Source organism: Toxotes jaculatrix, chromosome 15 (genome assembly GCF_017976425.1).
Source record: "Toxotes jaculatrix isolate fToxJac2 chromosome 15, fToxJac2.pri, whole genome shotgun sequence".
Classification (NCBI taxonomy): Eukaryota; Metazoa; Chordata; class Actinopteri; family Toxotidae; genus Toxotes; species Toxotes jaculatrix.
This window is the reverse complement of record NC_054408.1, coordinates 16,089,394-16,113,591: the sequence shown is the minus strand read 5'-3', so window position 1 is coordinate 16,113,591 and position 24,198 is coordinate 16,089,394. Positions and strand designations below refer to the sequence as shown.

General features: G+C 40.8%; 1 protein-coding gene across 1 annotated transcript; it reads left to right on the top strand.

Annotated features, from left to right (window-relative positions):
* The first annotated feature begins 13,334 nt into the window (after window positions 1-13,334).
* Window positions 13,335-23,990, top strand: pou1f1 (POU class 1 homeobox 1). Its single transcript, XM_041057591.1, has 7 exons — window positions 13,335-13,470; window positions 15,416-15,577; window positions 16,422-16,520; window positions 21,332-21,595; window positions 21,713-21,877; window positions 22,418-22,478; window positions 23,750-23,990. The coding sequence occupies exons 1-7, from the start codon at window positions 13,335-13,337 to the stop codon at window positions 23,988-23,990; spliced, it is 1,128 nt and encodes a 375-aa protein (XP_040913525.1).
* The last annotated feature ends 208 nt before the right edge of the window (window positions 23,991-24,198 follow it).

Genomic DNA, 24,198 nt, shown 5'->3' with positions numbered 1-24,198 from the left:
TCTATGCATTTGTCCTGCTGGCTTTTTTCCACAGTGTGAAGGTTAAATTGAGCACCTTTCCTATTCTTTATGATAGGGTGCTGTTGAAGGATGTTGTTATGAAAGGGATGTAAGGAACGACTCATGAAACTAGGAACAAATATACTGTCTTACCAACTAGGATCATCTGACAATTTACAAAACACTTGTAGACCCAAATATACCCCTCTTTCAGACTTCAAAGTAACCACACCACAAAAGAACAACTAACCACAGGACTGAAAGCCAAACTTGAAGTAGAGGAAATGCAGTTTATTGCATCATCTTTGTATCATCTTTAATTTTCAACCAGTAGTTATTGTTTGCTTTCAAATCGACTTGATACTTTGATTGGATACTAAGAAGTAACACTGCTCTTATTTACAATTGTCTTAGCTCTGGTCTGGTGTCAGTTGGTTCAGTTAAAACTCTCTCTCTCTCTCTCTCTCTCACTTTTCACGTCTTGGCATAACAATTAGCCAAGATATTAGAAGTTTCTCTTTTTCTTAATTCAGAATATATCAACAATCTGTTTATGACATGCCTTTCACTTTCATCAGTTCATTGTTCTCATCATGTGTTTCTGCCTTCCTTTCATTTGCTGGCTCACTTCCTCTCAACATTACATCAGCCCGCCCAATTTCGTCCAAATTGAAAATATCTTTCCTCTTCCCCTTCCACTCCTCATTTACACTTCAAAGTCTCCCGCACTCTTAGCCACGAGCTTATTCTCATTTTGTAAATCAAGTGCTCTCAAGGGTTTCTGCTCCCTGTCAGAGCAGATATGCAGATATGCTGGAAACAATGATGCCTGAACAGAAACCTCATGTCAGTTCACATCAATAGATCAGCAACTCAAATGGACCTGTGGCATATATACATTTTGCAAGCTTTGCAGTAAACATATTTACATATGTAAAATATATTTTGGGGATACTGAAACCAAGGGTCTTCCTCTTAGATGCTCCGGACTCATACTGTCTTTTGGATGCTACCTCTGCAGCCTCTGACTGCTGATTGGTCCAATGTTGACTGTTGCCAATCATCATGACGGCGTGCATGCGCGGTGTCAGATTACAGCTGCCATTACCCTTTGCTTTGCTCACACTTAAGGGTCCTCATTGTGCGTGTCATATTGTGTAGCTCTGCGGTGCGCATCACTGGCGTAATGTGTGTGGCAATGGGGTGAGGGCTCTGAACGGGACTCAAATGCACAACTCGAGTACACAGGGGTGAGAGGCAAAGAGCTGGTCTTTAATCCAAACAGGGTTGGTACACAGAAAGGCAGTCCAAAATCAGGCAGAGGTGTCAAAGTCGTGAGGCAAAGGGAAAAACCGTAAGAAGACAAACCAGGTCAAATCACACAGGGAGAAACACAAGGAACTAATGGTGGAACGCTTGACTGAACAGACAAAGACGATCTGGCAGAGAACAAAGGAGAGGGCAACACTTAAATACACTAGGAGGCGGGGAAACAATAAGACACAGGTGCAACACATTAGGGGCGGGGCAGGTAATCACTGAGCTACACAGGTTTTTTTTTTTCAGGCAACTTACAGAAATGACAAATCTAAAATCTGTATTTCTTGTGTTATTCCAAACAGCAGACCAAAAGAGAGGTACCAGGAGGTGTGTTACGATAATATACTATAAAAATGACGTGCTATGACTTTTCCAGGCAATTCGAGTAACCATGGTGATGAAAATCACAAAAAGCTGCAAAAAAAATTTCCCATAGAAAAACAAATGGGAGATTCTCGTGAAAACAACCAAACCTCCCCTTCTTTGGTGCCACATTGCTTCTCCATACTACAATGAATGAAACTTTAAACAGGTCATGAGACTTCAGACTTTGTAGGGTTAAACTGGTATTTTGATATTTCGTATGTTTTTCACCAAGCCATACTAAATAGTTTAATTTTAATAGTTTAACTGGTTGTGTATTATAAGGAATGCTCAGAAGTAGAGTGTGATCCAAGCCATCCGTAATAATGTTCCCAAAAAAACCCTCTTTCAACCCCTTTTAATTCCAAAGAAATTTCGATCCTTCATGAGCAATTTATATATGAAAACACAGAGAAATGTGTCCTCTCTCAACCTGTGTTGCTCCCATTGTGACATTGCTTACAGATTTATCAATAAATTGCTTCCAAGTGCAGAGAGTACTGACCAAAACTCCCATTAACTACCACTTTAAACTGAGCTCTGCAGTTCTTGTCAGGAACAGGCAGTTTTTAAAGTGTGACAGTTCCTATAACATACATAGTAGGGACATATATAATACATCACTGTCCTCACTGTGGCCTTGTGATGCACATAGTTAAAATATTTTGTAAATATGATTTGTACTTTTCAACTCAATTCAGCATTTTCAAAGGCAAATTTAGGCTTGTGAGCTGTTGTGGTTTATGTATATACTCCCTGGTCCGGGGGGAGTCCTTGTTGTGTAGACTGCTGGGCAGAAGTGGACACAGCTGATTGTGATTGGCTAATTAGACTGATTAACTGTCAGCACAGGTTTTACTAATGATATGAACAAGGCCTTGAGAGACCTGGAGTTTCAATTCTCAGGGTTAGAATAAGTCTCCAGGACATGTATGAAAGTCCCTATAATGTCCTCTGTAGTGATCCAAACATGACTCTGTGTGTTTGTTTGTGAACCTCTACAGCTACTGCCATTAATACCTGTGCTGGCCATACTAACACCCATACCACTACCTGAGGTGATAGCAGGACTATCAGTGCCACAGAATAACATCACCCACCTGTCCTTCAGATTCTCCTAGACGAATGCTACTGTCACATCCAGTGTCTGGCTAGTGATCTGCTGCGCTATCTGTTGTTGCCATGGCGACTGAGTAACTTTTGGCATTGTCTATGAAATGAGTATGTTTTTGTTTATTACCTTTTTTCTCAAGGCACTTGAGTCTTATTTCACCCCAGTGAAGCATTTTATTAGTCAGTATGGCAAATGCTATGAGACATCGGGGAAGCGCTTGGACAGAGGTGTGATGAACACACGTGGTATCTTCCATACACACTGTACAAAACATGACAGCAAAAGTGCATTGCATACATGTGACTGGCACTCACGGACAAACCTGAAGACTTTGACATTATGTTTTCCTGACAAGTGACCTTTTACTGCAAAGCAAGGTGAAGGGTTCTTTCGAGCTGCAGAGAAAGTGCTAACTTTGGCTACTGCAGTCAGTGCAACATTAATTCTCAGAATCCACATGATCACACATGATGCAAAGCCCAAAACTTACTGATCAAATCTATGACTGCTACAGGAATAACACTGCAGTTGTACAACAATGTTACCATGTTTGTCAAGCTTCGACAGGTTTAATCTGTAGAAGTCACCCATCTGCATCAACTTGATGGCTTGTAAAACATAAAATATTCCTAATAATTTGCTTCGATCCACTTCCACAGTTTTGGAGAAGGCTGGCAGAAGGATAAATAGATTACACAAAAAAAAACTAAGAAAAAACATAGCAATTGTGGTGTTAATCATTCCATACACACACTGAAAAAAAAGTTTCGTTGAATTTACTCAATTTTAATACTGAAAGTGGTTGCACGCAATACATTCATCTAAATCTAGACATATTTTTTAAGTTGACTGTACTTAATATTTTTGAGTAATTTCAAATAAATGATGTAAGCAGGTTCAGCACTGTGCAGTGTCACATTTATTTGTGTTAAAGTTTTGAGTTTATAAGCAATTAGCAGTTTCTTGTCAGCAGCCTGATTACAAACCAACCATTCATCTCAGTTCCTTTCAGATACAGTTTTTTGCAGAGGTGACCTTCAAGCTGACAGCAGCAATAGAAATTAGCTGAACTGGAATATTTAATCATGTGACTGACATGAAAATGTCTTCGAAGGTAAACGGTAAGCAGTTACCTTACCTTAAGGTAAGTGAGATGCATTTTACTATACAGGCCCTTCTGTGATGCTTGAGATGCTCCATGTATGATTGCAAAATCTGACCAGTGATCTTGAGTTCATGCTACGACTCTTTGAAGTTTTTTTAGTTACAGTCTGGATCATTTGGGCTAATTAGCCTTCATTTGTTCCTTCTCTCTGATCTCTGTGTCTCGCCCCTTTCTCTATCAGCCCTCGGAGACCTGCTCTTTTCATCACCACGACCGTTTGATCTGAGCCTCCGAGCTCTGATCTTTTACTATACGGGGAGGGACAGACAAAGAGAAGACTCATTGTTTTAAATTTTTATCGTGCTTCCCATTTTCCATTGATATTTGTGTTATGATCTGTGTAATTATCACTCTTTTTAGAGCCCAATTATGTTCCAAATCACTATTGTAATGGTGGATTTCTACCCTAAATATATTAAATCATTTTCATGAATAAAGTGATTCTTTAAAACACACTGCATACACACCAATCAGCCACAACTTTAAAACCTTTTTCCAGTTTTCATGTTGTAGCTGATCAGTGTATAGTTTATGTTTTATTAACAAAATTGTTTATAAAGAACTAGGGTCAGTGTGTAGCCCCCTGAGTTAAATATAATATATTGCATATATATCAATAAGTCATAGGACTTTGGTGCATTGTGGACTGGGCAGCTGTTGCCCCCGCGACCTGGGCCTGGACCCAGATAAGCGGCAGATGATGACATGATAATCCGTCAGGGTCGCGGGGGAGCTGGAGCCCATCCCAGCTGACTATGGGCGAGAGGTGGGGTACACCCTTGACTGGTCGCCAGTCAATCGCAGGGCTGACACACAAAGACAGACAACCACACACGCACCTACGGGCAATTTAGAGCAGCCAATTAATCTAACCCATGCATGTTTTTATGAGGAAGCCAGAGTACCCGGAGAGAACCCACGCAGGCACAGGGAGAACATGCAAACTCCACACAGAAGGGCCCAGGCAGGGGTTTGAACCTGGAGCGCTCTTGCTGTGAGGCGACAGTGCTAACCACTGCACCACCGTGCCGTCTGATTGTATAATTAGAAAATCAAATCAGAACACTCAGAATATATGTATAAGTAACATTTCAACCCAATTTAAACACAAATAGACACAAACAGAAGTATTTCATTACAAGGGCGTGGCTCTACTGCAGTCCACTTTAGATGACACGGAACAACATTTGTGCATTTGGGTGGAGTCAGATGACAGTAATCATAGATTGGGAATGGTAATCTGAATGGGTAAATTTACTTGTTATGTTGCTTTTGTCATACCGGGTGTTTGACTTTAGAAGAGAGCCACAGGCAAACTGAAATATAATGCTGTCTCATTCTTCCTGTCTTCCTGTCACTACAGATGAAGCCTGGGCTGCATATTAAACCCAGAGCTGTCCTACTACACTGCCTTGTCTGGTGCTTATCAATGTACTGGTGGTAGTGTCATACTCTCATGTTTAATCTGCTCCTATGGTATGATCAAAGACAGTCAGGGACATGGATGGCCTGTACACCCACTGTACCAATTAAAGCCATGTGGCCAGAATTAGACCTGGCTGATAGACGGTTTCCTCTAAATCCTTTTATTGACGACGTCAGTTAAAAAGCTTGAATATCGGAAAGGTCAACTTTTCAGGAACTAAGAAACTGGTTTGGTTTATTGCTTGGTGAGGATTAACTTTGGAATTGGAGAATCAATAAGGATTTAAAAAGATTTAAAAGGGTTCTGTAAGGCTAAAGAGCCAAGAAATTGTAAATGAGAATCAAAGCATAAAAGGCCCAAGTCTCCTGCATGTGAAAAGTAAGCAACTGTTTGCTAACAAGTCTTGCTTATCAACGTAAAAGGTGGTGATACTTTAATGTTGTGTTCGCAACTTTTTTCTGCTGCTGCCAAGTGGCCAAAAAATCAATAATTGAAGGTTTAAATCAGTATTAATTGTTTTTTGGCAACTTTGTCTGTGTGCTTTTTGGTGCTAGGCAGGTAACGTGCTGTAGAATGAACTCAAAGAGCAGAAATGTTGAAAAAATCCTTAAACGTCATCTTACATTTTTAAAGAGTTAAGAAAGCACAATATGTCACCTGGCACTGCTTTGTAGTCGAAATTGTAGAGATCGCTTTGTAGTTCAGCAGGATGGAACGGCTGAACAATTTTTACAACTACATCAGTTTCAATGCTTTAATGCCTTAATGCTTGTGCTGTACATATTACCCTGTCTTTTATTGTATGTGAACAGCTGTCAGTAAGTTACAAGCCTGAGTGGATCAAGATAAATCAACAACCCAACATGAAGTTAACCAGCTTATCAGTCAGACCGTCAGGAGCCTGTTATCATTTGAAATACATTTTCCTTGAGCCTGCCAACAACAAATGCCCTGATCCCATGTAATGATTTTTCCCTGTAACACCATCAACAATTTCTCCGTGTAATGAACGGTACACAGACAAGTCTGTCGATGGGAGCGACAGCAGAATTTTCAGCTGTGTTCATGAATGAAAGGACAGAACATGAATTAAAGGGGTTAAAGGGCTTGGCGGTAAAATCTGGGTTAGCAGGGTGAGGGGATCGTAGGAAGTTGCTTTTACTGATAAGGTCTGAATCATCTCTCTCCATCTCCCTCTGTCTCTGTTTCTCTTGTTTTGTGATTCTCTTTGTGTTTGCTTCTCTGTAGCCTCCTGGTGGTCAGGTGAAGCAAAAGCTCAATTAGGAAGCAGACGCTCAAATGCAATTTTAAAGCTGAATGCACAGGCTTCATTACAGCGTCATGAAATTTTCCAGATTGCAGCCTTAGAGATGGCAGTCAATGAATAATAAGCACAGACCAAGTACCAAGACTGACAGGTGCAGCACCCTTAAAATCCCTACGTTGATTTATCACATTGACCGGTATCTTCTCAGTTTAAGCATGTTTATAGAGGTTCAAGTAGCAGTGAAAACAGCAGAAATAAATATTCAATCACTCAGAATTTTTGTGAATTTTGAATGTGAATGTAATGCCAGTAGTTTCACAGCGAGCCAAAACATTTGCTACGGTTTTATTTGTTTGTTTCATTTCAGCCCTTGTTCAGCCAATGAAGGGATAGATGGAAACTCATAAAGCCTCATAGACTTACAGGGCACATGAGTAAACTGCCCTGTCTTGGTGCCTGTTGCCTAGCTACCGCCTACATCCATCCTGTATGATTTTTTTTCCTCTTTTTTTTTTGTTGCCACTACAGAGAAAGGAGTTGAATGAAGTTGATTTTATTACATGCATGTGTGCATGTGTACATCATGTACTGTGCACATCTTTCTGTCTCATTCTTTTATTCCTTCCTCTTTTTAGTCTCTGTCCCTCTCAATCCCTTTGTTCCACTCTCTATAGTCGCTATTTTATTTTCACACCTATTTGAACATTTTGCACCACAGCCTGAGACGGACAAGATGGCATTGTGCATCAGGAGCAGCCTTGTTTTTTAAGTACTGCTGGTGCACAGCGCATGAGGCTTATGATGTTGAACTTTCTGTGTTGAGGCAGTTTTCTCTCAGCGGAAAAACAGTGTGAGTATGGAGCTGCCTGGGAAGAATGAGTTCTTAAGGATAGGATTGAAATGCCATTTCACCAGCCGTGGAGACATAAACAAAAGCAACTTTCACATATGTCTTGAATCTAAAGTAGCATTACCCCCCCCCCACCAGTGCAGGTGTCACTTTCAGTGTTGTTTCTGCTTATTTTTTGCATTTTGTCATGTCATTCCTGTCCCCTCCAACGAAGTCATCTCTCTGTTAGATTTGCTTATCCCTCTGCAGCATTTTGTTATTCAGCTGGCTTGTCCTTCAAACCGTGAGTGCTGCAAAGAGCAGAGGAGAAAAATGACAGGAACAGAGTCACAAAGAGCAGTACACCAGCTGCAGTGTTGATTATGGAAAGACTAATGGCGAAACTCGTCTGGTGCCACAGTTGTATATGGATTGTAAAATAAAAAGTCTCTTTAAACATTCAGCATGCTGTGCAATAAATATATTTAGCAAGTCCAATAATGTTTGTGTGGTTTTCAGAAGGAACACGGGGACAGTGTGTGCCCATGGCTGAGGCTCAGCGGCTGAAATGTGGCTTTTGGGTTCAAGGGAAATGGAAGAAGTTCCCAACTGGAATGTCACAGTAGGTTTATGCTGTAATTTTATCTCTTTTCTACTACACTGCTATCACTGCTTATTCTTTACAGTGAATCATAATATTAGGAGGTATGTAATGCCTGTACTTGTATGCTGTTTGCAAGGACAAGAACCGGATGGTTTATTCACTTCTATTACTTTGTATGGAACCTTTAATGGAGTCTGTGTACGTGTGGCGACGCTATAAGACTTGGCACACTAATTGTGAATCAAAGGTTAGTTGCCAGTTTAAAATACCTGCCATTTGCTTTGTTTAAATTGGGCTAAGGGTTAAGTTATTGGTAACAGAGTAGCTGAAAGCCCTTCACATCTTATTTCCTCTTGTACTGTAGAAGGAAATGAGAAGTTGTTGAACGGGGCTATAGAGAGCACAAAACCGTTCCTATGCTCCAATGCATCTTTGTTAGGTGACAGGCAGATATCACTTGATTTTTGTGTTATATCTTTTATGACTGCATCTGCTCTTAAATGAGAAAAAATAAATCAAAAACATGTTGCGAAAGAGGATCTTGGAACATTACAGAAAACACTTGACAACAAAGTGAAGTGGTACTTTTATAGTAAACTGAGAGCTGTACGCAAACGTGGGGATACTGTCATTTAACCTGCAAATATTTGATGCTGACATTTACTTAATGAAGAGAGATGGTAATCTGTGAGACACGAGGAGAGCAGATCCAGAACCCGCTCTTGTTTCCTCCTATGGACGGTTAACCTTTGCTGTTCTCAGCAGGGTTTGTTGAATATGTTGATGAAATTAGCCCTCTCAGATGTGTTTGGGTGGTGTTTGTGCTGTGCTTGGTGAGTCAGGCGCAGTTCTGGGCAGATGGTGGTCGGAGTGGTGCACAAGATTTGCTTGATATTCATCAGGAGAGCTGACCTCTGCCATGATTTATTCAAACATCCAACAAACCTAACTCAGAGTTCATCCCTGCATAATGAATGGATGCAGAAATTCAAAAACAAGACAAAAGCCATTTTCAGCAGTTCACTTTCACTCCCACTTCCCCTCTCTCATGGTTTAGTTGGGTAAAAACAGGGATATTCTGGCAAAATTCACTTTAAATGTTTATGTAGGTTCAGCGAATGAACGCTGGAGCCCACTGACTTATTCAAGGTCGATTATTTGAAGAATTTACTGTGGTAGCGCAGGGCCAATCAACAAAGTTTGCTGTGTATTATTAAAAGGGAATGCTCACACCCACACTCAACCATGAAATTCTTTCTCAAATAAAAACCTCAGAAAATAGGCAGCAGCACAAAGCTGCAGTCAGTTCAGCTTTCTTGGCTGAGGGAGATCTTTGACATCTGAAAGAAAACATTTTTCGCTTCACATTGTATTATCTGCTTAAAGCTTTAACACTCAACAGGAAGAAGTAAAAGAACTCTGCACTCTACTTGTTCCTCTGTAAATCTGAGGAATACGCAAGTTGATTTGAAAAATGGTTGTATCATTACTTATAATCATTTATTTCAGCCATGTGAGTGTAAACCACTGATGTGTTTATCTTTGTCCACATCCATGTTTTCTGTTTTTTTTTTTTTTTTTTTTTTTTTTTACCATACCTCTGGTAAACTTACTAACACTGCACATTTTTCACTGGGTGCTACTGTACAACAGTGCATAGATACACACGCACACAGACACACACTTTTGATTGAAGGCTGCTAAACTGCTAATGAGCTGGCAACAACTTGAATTCAAAATGTGTCATGGTGCTTATTTATTGCAGTTTTAGGTGATGTAAAGGGTCATGAAATATTCCTCAAGCACAGACACACACACAGATTTATATACACAAACATGTTGGCAAGTTTATTAAAAATCAGGATAAACCCCCTGAGGTGTGCCATCTCATTTTCAACACACTCTCTCGGTCTCATTTTCACACACAGTCACATGCAAATACACACAGTCCACCTGGTACACTGTATGTACGGATGTGATACCTGTGAGAATGTGCCACCGCACTCTGTTCCCACTGCACAAGTTGATGGTCTCTGGCGTGTGTGTGTGTGTGTGCTTATGTGTGTGTTTGTGGTGACGAGGGGAATATATATGTGTGTTTGCCTTCTGTTTTTTTGTGCTTGTAACATGTTTTTTTTTAAACCTGTATGAGAGATTAGACTAATAGTCTATGTGAACATTGGAACATTGTGTTTACGTGTGTGTGTGTGTGTGTGTGTGTGTGTGTGTGTGTGTGTGGAGGGGTGTGGGGGGTGGTTAGTGAAGGGGAGGGAGGAAGAGGATCTAGGACAGGTGCTTTAAGAGAACCCCTTTGACTCATAGTCTTTTCACTAATTAAGTTCAGGCTCTTTATGTGCATATGTATGTGTGTGTGTGTGTGTGTGTGTGCGCGCATGTGTGCCGTCTTGTCTATCCATGGGAAAGGTTTGCCTTTTCTATTCCCTCGCCCTTTGATTATCTTTTCTTTTTACCGGTCTAGAAGCCCATTCAATCTACACAGTTCTGAGCCAAGATATTTGAAGCTTCCATTCACCAGTATGTTAAAACATCAAAATTATCACTTTTCCAAACACTGTGGTTCCACAAATGTCTAAGTATTTTGTGTTTCTTCCCGAATTTGTAGTTGAGTCACCTCAGAAACACAATAGCAACCTCCATTAAAACGTAGTGCTTGTTTGCTTGTATGCAGCCTAATGAAGCCTTACATCAGAACCCATTCAGGGTAACATTTACCTCTTACCCATCCCCAACTTGTGTTTTAAAGACAAACTACATTCAACTCAGAGGCAGACAACAATGGCTGGACCATGTCTGATCAATGAGGAAAATATATAAACATTTTAAAGGGAATATTTCTTCAAGAGAGTTCACTTTCTGTGTTTATGTTGTGGCTACATTTACTGTCGTTTCAACTTTGAGTCATCTCAGCAGGTTGCCACACATCAGCTGCCTTCGGGTAAGGTTGATCTGCACATTTGTCAGAGAAAATTCTTTAACAAATGTTGGCTAAAAATGGAAACTTTGTGTATGTAAAGTCTAAATTGCTGAATAATTATTTTGATTATCTGAGTTTTTTCTGAGTTTGCAGTAGCATACAGATTGCTCTAAAACAGAGGTGGTTCAGTCTCAGCGTACAAAAATAAGCCTGCATTTACCAGCTGGGAAGATGGTCTTTAGCCTGAGTGGGAGTTGCTGGCTGAAATAAAAGAAGAGAGAAAAGTATTTTGAGGATGATACTTGTGTTGGTGATATTTTTTTTTCTTTTGTCACACAGGATTACATTAAGATGTCTCCTTAATATTGTGGATTTGTTTTTTAGTGTGTGTATTTCAAGCCTTGAACAGGTGAAATGGGATTTGTCAAAGTCCATTTTGATTTGCTTGGCTATTTGTCACAATGGCTCTCATTATCAGTGCTCAGCCTCATTGAGTCTTTTTAATCAAACATTTAATCTAAGATTCAGGTTGCATATTTAAGGGGGAATGGAAAAAGCGACTCCATGTCATCAGCCCTTGGATTTTAATGCCTACAAATGTGGCACACACAAGTCACAATCAACAGACTTTGAGATATTTTCTTTTAAGATTCTTTCACTGTTCAAACTGAGAAATCACACTGTCCTTAAACCAACATAAAATAAAGAGAATGTTCAAATTAACCCACCTAAGATTTTTTTTTTTACCCTACAACTGAGTGAATGAATGAACTCAGTAACGTGCCTGAAAAATTAACGATTTTCATTCTGAGGAGAAACACTGTCAAAACTAAGTTCATCCAGTCAAAATTTACACTATGTGCTTGAGCAAGTCGAATCGTGCCTGCCGCCCACAAGCTATTTTCCACCTGCTGCCCACCTATGTCAACAATAGTGAAGCAGAGCCCAGGATAAACACAAATACAAGCAGACACAACAGAGTGCACATGGTGGCCACGCTCCTCAGATTAACCTTCATCCTCCCTGATGAGACCTGTTGTCTTTACCTGGAGCACTCTGCATTTGAAACAATATGGACTCCATACTGAAACAATGGTAACCTTTTCTTCCACTCACTCTGAGATAATCCGGCAGGAGTTTTTGGCTGTGGGCTAAATAGGTAGGGTTAAAGTGGTGCTCCTCACCTCCAGGTCAATCTGGGTCAATCCTGAAAAAAAAGCATCCAATTTACACCTAAAAGCTCCTGCAAGCCATTTCAATATCTGTGGTATAAGTGTCATGTTTTTCCAAATTGTAGTCTCCCAGGTTGAGGGTATGCACACGCGTATAAAAGCAAAAAACAATTGGTCTGAGACAATTTAAGCGTTCAGTTTACTTTCCCATTGCTTTTATAACACAATCCTGTAATCAGGGAGAGGGATGGAGACATGGCAAGAGGAGAGGAGGGGATCGGGTTTCCCAGCCGCTCTGTGCCCTAATCCTGGATTTGGAAGCAGGATGAGAAGAACGCAGGTAGGGACAAACACAAGTAATAACAGCACTGACATGGGATTGGTAGGTGGGGGTGAGCAGCACGATAGGAAATAGGGGGCATCATAGGTTGAGAGAGGGGTGGTTAGTTGTAGAGGGGTGGGATATAAATACCTGCAGTAGACAAGGCTGGCAAAAAGCTCAGGGTATGACAGACTGGTTTACCTGCATGTATAATAGAGACAGGAGATGCATGGAAGAGGCCCTAATGAGAGAAACCTCAGTAGCTAAGAAACACGTTTGAGCAGAAATACCAGTGATAGTAACTTGAACCTGAATCTCATCACTATTCATCTTCGAGAGTCTTGGCTGAGGGTAGAGTCGTGCCAAAAACTGTAAAGACTTTGGGCTGAAGAGCTGACATCCATTTCACTTTGAGAAAAAAAAAGTAACCTATCAAAGTTTTCTACCTGCATAGTCCCAAGTGACTGAAGAGAGAAGTATGCTTCACTGAGCCAGAGAGGAAAGGACAAGAGCACGATACAAGAGGTGAAAGAAGACAAGACGCAGCAAGAAAAAGACAAGGCAGAACAAGGGAAGGCCAAAGAAGACGAGACCAAAGACAAAGTAAGACAACACATAACAAGGCACAAGACAGACAGGCAAGGAAACTGACTTCAACAGGACAAGACTTGAAAAGACAAAGGACAAGCAAAGCAGCAATGGGACACAAGACCAAATAAAGCAAGCAAAGGCAAGCAAAGACAAGAAGCCATTCAAGGGACCACATCAAACTCCAGTGCACCATTGGGATCAGCTGAGTGTGAGAGGCCAGAGAAGGATGGCATGTCAGGCGTTCAGCGCAGACTCTTTCACCCCACTGGCAGGAGATTCTGCTTTGCCAATCCTCATGCACCACGCCTCTACCAGTGATTGCCTGCCAACCACCTCCCATGCACACACCATGGTTTCTGCAGGTAAGCTGGGCTCTGAGGGTCTTCTGTCTTGTAAAGTAAAACATATTTTGTGTTGTATCATTAGTTTCTCATGAGTGTCACCCTTTGATAAATTGTTATGCACAAAATTAGGCTCAGAGGAGAACAGAAACTTCATTAATGATATGGACCCACATAGTGTTATCATGGTGTTAGATCTCAGCTGCCAGAAGCCAGGCCTGTAACAATTACCTCAACTTCCACGTCAACCTTATGAAGCTATAAGAAGAAAGGGTGGTGGCGTTGTGACTTTTCTTACGGTGACAAAGCATAGATGAGTGTATTCTGCAATTTGTTTGTACTACTAGTGAGCACACTATTGATTCTATAGGAAGACTTTTGGGTGTCTCATGCAGGTTGAGTCATGTCTCACGTAGGACTACGAGTTGCTCCTATAGACTCATAATTGACTCAGTTGTGCTGGGCCACCCCGCTGATTCTTCCTTATCAAGGCACAGTTGTTTTCTCAGGCAATGGGAATGATGAATTGAATTGAAAAATACATTTATTCAAATTCAATCCAAATTATGTAAATGCACCTAATCAGCTGGGTTGGCCCAGCTGTCTCTACTCAGTGGATAATTGCTTTGAGGATATGTTATCAGTATGATAAAATCCCCAAGGTCTATTTCTCAACGGAGCATTGTGAAGACAGCTTCCTGGGGATTTTAGTGCCTACTGATTGTTACTGCTCAGAATACACTGGATTAGATCGTGCAGAGCATTAGTCGTGCATTATATCTGTATAGCAGCAGGTTAAACACAAGCTGTAAAATTGATTTAATGATTTACTGACAATACTGTACTCATGGTATTTTAAGAATGCTGTTTTGCTGCTATAAAATGTTAATCCGGCGAAATGGGCGATGTGGCCATCTAACATAAATAAAAATGTGTAATTATGGAATAAGTACAATTCAACGAATTACGACAGGATCATCCTCAGTGGTACAGTGCTTTTGCTGTATTTCAAGACGGCCTCACAGAAAGCATCTGTACATGAGTGTCAGTGGTACTGTACCAAGTCAGAGTGCATCTTAACAACGCCGGAGTGAATGCATTAGTGCTTGGAGGGAACACCGAGCTGCATAAAAAGATGAATACATGAATAATTATATAATTAGCAGAGGGCATGACCAGAACAATGTTCTACTACATTTAAATACACTTAGCAGAGAGGAGTGTTCACAATGGCTTATAAAGCAGAGTCTTTAAAGAAAAGTCATCCTCTAGCTGTGAATCTGTGTTATAATCAACCAACACTTCAAAACCTTCTCAAGGTTAATATCCCTGGTTTTTTAATTTGCCACTATCATTGTGTTCTTCAGAGGTTCCTTTCAAACCAGGGCAGTGAGAACCAGTTCTACAGTAACTGACATTTCTCCCCAGAGTCTTTACTCTTTTACTAAATATCAATGTGTTCAAATCAGACGTAACATCTCTCTCTGTTCAGGCTGCACTAGAATGAGACTGGCAGATTGGGTTGATATCGGTCTTGGTAAAAACTCATATACTGGCCATCATCATCATCTTCATCTCTCGCTTTCGGTCTGATATGATGAAGCTTTCTTCCTGAGCAAAGCTGGTCAAAACAATTTCCATTTGATTTCTGATCACAGAAGAAAAAAAATTTCATGTGCGTGAGAACATTCATGTCTGGGGTGTTGATGTTAGTTTAGAGGCATTTGCATGGACAGTTCTATAACAACCCACTTGCTCGAAAAATCACCCAAACAAAATATATCATCTTATGCCAATGCACAATGTAACAGCTGCTATCAGCAGTTCCAACATTTATTTAAAAACGAAATAGTTTTTCAAAACTATTTCTACTCAGATCCTACTAGCATGTCTCTGCACTTCTTGGTTTGCTGATCTTTCGTTCTCTGCTCAGACTGTAACCACATTTGTTGCCCCCCCCCATCAGTATCATCTGGGCTGTCCCTGGGTCAGACCTCCAAGCGCTCCCACATGCACCTGTCCACCTCCTCCCTCAGCAACGCTCTTGGCAACGGCCCCCCGAGCCTACATTACCCAGTCACCCCCTGTCACTACAGCAACCAGCAGGCCACCTATGGCATGATGGCAGGTGAGTCACTGGTGGTGGTATTTGTGACAACTCAGATAACAAAGCTGTGATAAATCTAGTAGTGAAACAATAAGTTGATTAAAATCCGTTAATCATTTAGGCCATTTATCAAGCAAAAATTATAAATGTTCTCTGGTTCCAGCTTCTCAGATGGTAAATGGACCATGTTTATAAATCACTTTCGTGCCAAAGCACGTAATCTGTGTTAACTGTTTTTGAATATCTTTGGGTTGTGGGAAATTCTCATTTACCTAATATCTAATTGACTAAACTATCAATCAATGAAAAATAATGAACAGTAAACAGACTATTTAACGCTATTTAATGACACTGATGATCTCTCATGGTAAGGCTAATGGTATTGGAGCTGATGATGACATACTGTAGATGATAATGATGAAGACAGTGACTTAATCAATATGGATTTATGCCAACAATTATTATAATGGTGTTTAGGATGCTTTGAAATCATATCTCAAAAATCCACAGTTACTCAGTGTCAGTCATGTGTGGGCTTCACCTGGTGATAGTCTGCAAACTGAAAGTAATGTGCTTGAGTTAACGTGCAGGAAAGACAGATCTAGTCACACAACTGGACACAGTTCACACTGAAGTGTCATGTGTGGAGACATCAATATGGTCAGACTCTTGTTTGAGTCTGGGGTGTGCAATCAAATATTCTTGAAGGTACAACAGCGTTGTACTGACAATTATGGCTGTAGTAGAGGTTTTCATGATGATTATTGACATTATTGACAATAGTAATGATGATAATAAAGGCTTCTCTCTCCCTCTCTCTCTCTCTCTCTCTCCCTCTCTCTCTCCCTCTCTCTCTCTCACATAGCTCAGGAGATGCTCTCTGCCAGCATTTCTCAGACTCGTATCCTGCAGACCTGTGGTGTCCCTCACCCTAACATGGTGAGCGGTGCAAACCCATTGCAAGGTAGTGACCACATACACAATCTCTCCACACACACACACACATAATCATTCTCTCTCCTGGCCTGCAGTTAAACCCAGTAAATTGAGCAGACAATTTGTTTATTCTCCATTTAATTTTAAATCTGCTACCAGTTAAAATCAATTTCAAACTTGATTACCTCGCCTAACGCTGGAGCTCTTTAGTGCACTTGTTATACATAACTGTCAAAGATTGTCACTTCCTCCCCCTCCTGCAGAGAGAGCAAAAACATGAATATAGAAGCTGTTATGCGAAAACTGTTTCAAAGGTACTGGTGTTAAGAGATTTGATATTTTTCAAGTTCAAGGCAGTCATCAGTCTTTTTTATACTTCACAAAAAATATTTTTGACAGTCAGCAAAGCAGTTTTTTTTATGTAATTTATCACAGTTGCCTAATTTAAAACAGGGAGCTCCATCAATCCATGATGATGTTACAGCTTTCCTAAGCTTGCAATATTTCACACTGAAGCTAATGCACAGGAGAAATACTGTGCAGTGGACTTATTTTCTTTACTATACAGTCATTAGCGACTGCAGTAGGTGCAAATGTTGTATGCCTAGTTAGGAGGAATGGAGCCAGAACTCATTTTAAATCATTCTCCTGGACGAAGTCAATCAACAGCACAGAAAATAACTTATAAAATAGAAATGTTCCTCCCTCTGTGAAATCACTTTGAAGTAGTAATTGTCACTGTGCACACTGTGCACCCTCTCTTATGAGGGTGAGCAACTTCTCATTTTCTCTGTTTCATGTTCTCAGGATCAGACATGGCATTTTGTGGTGTCAAACCACTATGTGACACCTTTGTAGTTTCTGTGTCCAAGATATGAACACAGACCAAATGAAACACCCAGACATATCCAACAAAATTGCTTCTTTTTTACCACTCAAGTGTAGATCCGGTGACATCCACCCACTCCTGTAAATGGTCTAATAAAATTATATGTCAAAGGCTGCGCTGGAAGAATGGGAACAAAATTAAACAGGTGCTCACATTTACTACCATCAAGAGATCGTTTGCCACTTTAATGAACTCAGTTTCTGTACTGTTAAGGGGCAGATTGAAGGTATAACAAATATTACTGACAGTCAACTTGAGTGAGATCAACTTGTTTGCAGCTTTTGTCTACAGCTTTGGAAAATAATGTAAAAAGGCATGTGGGAAGACAGTTGTTTAGGACAAAGGGATTTTGCTCAGTTTTAAACAAGGGGAGTATCAACAATTAGAAGACTGACAGCTAAATACTATATAACTATATAAACAACTATATAGATGAAACCTCATTAAAGAATTTAGTGGGAGGTATATGAAGTGTGCAAGTGCTGGAATTCATGTGAGAGACTGCATCCAATTAATCACAAATTGAAACTTGTGCAAAGTGGTCAACAGCACCCCTCAGCAGAGGACATTTGAGTGGACAGGGCAGAAACAGAGTTAATAGCATTAAACAGAACACTGTAATTATGAGAGCTGAGGTCAGGGAAGAAATTGGCTCTTTCATTTTTAAAGCTGGTTGTTAATTTTTTTTTACCTTAACAATGGATCAAATGCCTGTGTAATATGAAAGGTGTCGCTTTACCCACAGAGAATTATCAATTCTGCAGTTCCTTTCAGCTGAATGGAGCTTTTAAGCTTTTTTTTTTTTTTTACTGCATCAACCTTATTTTCAGCTTCAGGAGGCAACACGCACAGCAGAGCATTTAGCGGCTAAAGCTCCAGACATTTTCGTCACTAGTTGGTGGAGACCAAAATGGAGCTTGAATCGAAGTGATTATGGACTTACATTCGTCAGGCAACCACAAACACGAGTCCAAATGAGTGCTAACATTGTTCTCTACCTGCTGGATGTGTAAATAAGCATCTGTTGAGCATAACATCTTTAAAGTGTGATAAAAAGTCAGCTTGTTCAATGGGCAAAATACACACACACACACACACACACACACACACACATATGCATATGCATATACATATTAATTGCCTTTTAATTACATCTACATCAACTCAGCATGTTGCTCAGTTCCTTTGCTTTCTATCTTTGCTCAGCATGAAGCTGCTGATGCTGCTCCGCTCAGAAGATGCACATGTATAGACAGTCCGTGGGTTGATACGCACAAAGGCTTGTGAGGTGCTTTCACAAAATTACTGAGCCCGCATGTGCTTTGAAAAGGGCTTGCTGCCCAGCCTATCTCCACAGCACACAAACAACTGCTGTGTGCACCACAGCATGGCTGTGTTTACACTGTCCAGGGAATATCAGAGCAGGCATCAGGCACAGACACAAAGTCTTCTCTCTTTCTGTGGCCTGTTGAGGAAAACAGGATGCCTCAAGCTGAATCATCCAGGACCGTAAGAAACTGCCGTTGTTCTCAGGGGTGAAGAGATTTGCCCCAAATCCCTTCTCACCACTAGTAAACAAATAAGGTGCTGGGATACTCTCATTAGGGTGCTTACCCTTATTTGATGTTGATGTTAACAGCTGTATGACAGAAATTTAGGAGACATCTGACAACTAAGCTCTTTTGAGACAGCTTAAAATTATAGGCATTTGCAGGAAAGCAGACATACAGTGTACTGCATCTGGATATTACCCCGTGGCCTTAAAAAGAGATTTCAAGAGAGGGAGTCCAACCTCTTTCCAACACCTTCACTACAAGAGGAAACCTCTGATGCATACAGTTTTGGAGTAGAATCTGCCCCTTTGCGCTCCAGCATAGATTCGACTGAACAATTCAGCGGGTCAATGACAGCATCCCTTTCTATCTCTGTTCCACTTTGGAAGCCCAACCGTTTTGTACAGTGGGGGATGAGAGGGCTATTATTCTGTTTAGTATTTCTGCCACCGTTTCTCCAGAGAGAGTCCAAAATGACTCAAATGCTGCTGTTGTCTGGCAATATTTAGCTACTGCATATCAGAGATTCAGATGAAGCTTTTGAAACAGTGTTGTCATCTTAGGCTCGGTAGAAAAGATGTTGCTGTGTGCTTCATGCTCACTTAAAGCGAGGCGAGAGGTCAAAGGGTTGCAGCTCATCCTTACTGGCTGAGCAGCAGGATAGATAAATCATTGCCCCGAGCCAAGTCGATGAGGAGTTGAGATGAAACCTGTGTGAATGTTGATTAGTTGAGGTAGTATGTAAGTAACCCTTTCACTCTGAATATTTACCCTACCATCACTGATGTAGTATGGACAAAATATTGGAGACACCTTGTATAATCACCTCATATGAGAAATTGCAATTCAGTGGCACGAAAACAGCATCTGAAATTTCAATAAATTTAAATAAAAACTGACCATTACAACCATCATAAAAATTATTGCAGGGTCGCTGCAATAGTTTTAGCTAGGTGGTCCAAATAAACTGGCAACTGAATGTATGCCTAGGATCTCTGATAAATGCCATGTTAAATATATGTGTGTATATGTATGTGTCCTGTAATGTGGTTGAGACTAAAGCAAGAAGTGCTTTTTATCTTGTCACTGCATCTATAAATTCATGTTATACAGTTTGCACTGCAACCCCACGAACACAAGAGGGGAGTGTTGCATTGGTCACCATAGATACAGTTTCAGCAACGTTGAAGAGCATGCGATCTTCATGACAAAGATCAGAGTGGACCTGCTGGTGGCCTCTTAGTACGCATCATGCATTGCCTGTTGTCTGGTCTTATAGTCTTATATGATGCACATGATGTATTGTGATTCATATTTATATTTTTAAGTAAATTAATCAGCACAGTTTCTTTTTCTCCACTGAAGAAGAACTGCATAGCATTCTGCAGCTGTGTGGCGTGGTGATGCAAAGAGGAGCATCCTATTCCAAATCACAATTACTCATCCAGCCATCTGGTATTCTGGCAGTAATCTCTCATTAATACTAACAAAAGGGAGAAACTAGTGATGAACAGCAACGGCCACCAGCTCCACTGCATGTAACCACTTAACATAAACAGCCACCTGTAGAAATAATGAAAGATATAAAATATAAAGGTTTTAGGTGGTGCATTGTTTACCTCTACTGAATAGGGACCTTTCAAAACAAGTATAAGAAGTGAACGCAGCTTTGTGTGGCAACACTGAGGCCAAGAACAAGAAGATTCTGGGAACAGGGCTTGTTAAATTGTGGGGAATCTGGAATTTGTTATTTTAAGGGCCAGGAAAAAGAATGCATGTTCACCAAGCCCGTGAAACAGGACAATTACTAAATATAATTGTTAAGCACTAGTGTCACATTTTCAGACCTTTCAGTGTTATTATCAGTGAATGGAGGGTCAAAGTGCAAAATTAGATTTCATTTCAAACATTCTGTACATCTACAGGTTTGTCACACAGCAGTGCCTGTAACCGTCTGCCTGCAGATGTACCAGCGACAGCCTCATCTGTTTCACTGGAGAGTTGTAAAAGTGTCACATGGTCTACTTGGGGTTTTGCAGAAAAAGACAAAATTTAAAAAATAAAAATAAGTCAAGGAAAATTTTCTAAATAGGCTCGAACCTTCACAACAGGTAATCGTCGCATTTATTTCCAAATTACAAAATACTGGCTATCACCCCAAAATGATGAACAAACAAAAAGACAATTTTTATTCCCGGCGGCTCAGTGTGTCTCACAGAGGCGCGTCAAAACTTTTTGAGTGCTGTTGAGATTAGGGCCTTGAGGATACATGTGGGAATAGCAGACATGGTGCTTTCAGTACCCTTCTGACAGCTTGAGGCTCTCCTTTGTGTCTCTTACCAACTAATTTTCCTCTCTCAAGCTTTCCCTCTCTTTCTGCCCTCTCTTCCTCTCCAGGGTCTCTTACTCCTTGCTTGTACAAGTTTCCCGATCATGGTCTAAGTAGTGGTTCTTGTGCATTAAGCCACGGTTTCTCTTCGCTGCCCTCGGCCCTCCTTTCGACTGATGAGGCCCCTGGGGGTCCCGGTGTTGCAGAGATGAAAACTGATGCCCAGAGAAAGAGCATGCGAGACCCAGAAGATGCTCCTGCCATGGACTCCCCACAAATACGAGAGCTGGAGATGTTCGCCAATGACTTCAAAATACGGAGGATCAAACTTGGTGAGGTTCCTTTAAAAAAAGAACTTGAAAAACAAAATTGTTTGCTCTCACCTAGCTACTATTCTGCTCAGTGTATTCAATAAAGTATTTCTATTTCTGTTTGATTTTGACCTCCAGGCTACACCCAGACTAATGTAGGCGAGGCTCTTGCTGCAGTGCATGGCTCTGAGTTCAGCCAGACCACGATCTGCCGCTTTGAAAATTTGCAGCTGAGCTTTAAGAACGCCTGCAAACTCAAGGCCATTCTGGCAAAATGGCTGAACGAAGCTGAGCTGGCCGGTGGTGAGTCACGCACATCCACTCCACTCCATCAACCTCCATCGAAAGCATTTATTCAAATGTAATCCTTAACTTTCTTATCTCAGAAAGGTAAAACAAGCACTTTTGATTATTGTGACAGAGATCTGTTAGACAATCTGTATCTGTCAATCCCCAGCTTTTTTGCCCCATGACCTCTTAAAATGAAGCAATATCTACTCACGACTCCTCATTGAGCTGTAAGCAGTTTCAACTTGGAGTGATTTTCTTTCCTCAGATTGTTTCCTTAGAGGTCTGAAGTGGTAAAACATCCCAGGGTTTCAGGAGAAGCAATGATTTCAAGGAAAAGTCACTGCAATCATTTATTCATAGGGAAGTCATAGTTAGTCTTGCATTGATAGGGAAACAGTTGATCTGGCAGTTACTAAGAAGGTGCAGTGGGTTAGATTAGGTTAGTGAGCCAAAAGCAATCAGTAAGTCATCTTTGTTGCTGTGGTGTTTTGTGTGTCCTTACTCAAAACTACAGGTACAGTAAAGTCACAACATATTTTCTTTCCCACACAGCCTTGTACAACGATAAAATAGGAATGAATGAGCGAAAGCGAAAAAGAAGAACAACTATCAGGTATCTGCCATAAAGACCAAACATGCAAACATACCATGCACACGTATATACAGTGGGTACAGAAAGTATTCAGACCCCCTTAAAATTTTCACTCTTTGTTTATTGCAGCCATTTGCTAAAATCATTCATTCATTCATTTTCTAGCGCTTAATCTGCCAGGGTCGTGGGGGAGCTGGAGCCTATCCCAGCTGACTATGGGCGAGAGGCAGGGTACACCCTGGACTGGTCGCCAGTCAATCGCAGGGCTGACACACAAAGACAGACAACCACACACTCACACCTACAGGCAATTTAGAGTAGCCAATTAACCTAACCCATGCATGTTTTTGGGATTGTGGGAGGAAGCCGGGGTACCCGGAGAGAACCCATGCAGGCACAGGGAGAACATGCAAACTCCACACAGAAGGGCAGGCCTTGCTAAAATCATTTAAGTTCTTTTTTTTTCCCTCATTAATGTACACACAGCACCCCATATTGACAGAGAAACACTAAATTGTTGAAATTTTTGCAGATTTATTAAAAAAGAAAAACTGAAATACCACACGGCCATAAGCATTCAGACCCTTTGCTCAGTATTTAGTAGAAGCACCCTTTTGAGCTAATACAGCCATGAGTCTTTTTGGGAATGATGCAACAAGTTTTTCACTCCTGGATATGTGGATCCTCTGCCATTTAAGGATTATGGAGGCCACTGTGCTCTTAGGAACCTTAAGTGCAGCTGAAATTTTTTTTGTAACCTTGGCCAGATCTATGCCTTGCCACAATTCTGTCTCTGAGCTCTTCAGACAGTTCCTTTGACCTCATGATTCTCATTTGCTCTGACATGCACTGTGAGCTGTAAGGTCTTATATAGACAGGTGTGTGGCCTTCCTAATCAAGTCCAATCAGTATAATCAAACACAGCTGGACTCCAATGAAGGTGTAGAACCATCTCAAGGATGATCAGAAGAAATGGACAGCACCTGAGTTAAATATATGAGGGTCACAGCAAAGGGTCTGAATACTTATGGCCGAGTGATATTTCAGTTTTTCTTTTTTAATAAATCTGCAAAAATTTCAACAATTCTGTGTTTCTCTGTCAATATGGGGTACTGTGTGTACATTAATGAGGAAAAAAAATGAACTTAAATGATTTTAGCAAATGGCTGCAATTTAACAAAGAGTGAAAAATGTGAGGGGGTCTGAATACTTTCCGTACCCACTGTAATATGTTTAATCTCATACAGTTCATCTTTAACTTTTTGTTCTCTGTCCCTTGTTCCACACTGCAGCCTGGGAGCTAAAGAGGCTCTGGAGCGCAGTTTTGTGGAGAAAAGTAAGCCATCATCTCAGGAAATAGCCCGGATAGCCAAAGGCCTCCATCTGGAGAAGGAGGTGGTCAGAGTCTGGTTCTGCAACCGACGCCAAAGGGAGAAACGGGTTAAAACAAGCCTCAACCTCAGCTCCTGTTTGACCAAAATCAGTCCAAACTGCATAGCACAGATGAGTAAAGCACAAAGACCAATGACGTAAAAAGGTTCAGAAAGAGAGCGTCTGTAACACTTGATGGAGCCTCCTTCATAGACATAGCTAGTGAAAATGTGTTACTTTTAAATCAAACGTCTGACAGCAATCACTCCTGTGTGAAGTGGGAGAATTTTCACTAAACAGGAAACAGAAAAGCTTGATAAGAAAAACTGCCCTAACCCGTTATTAAGCAGCTGCTGACACACTTAAAACA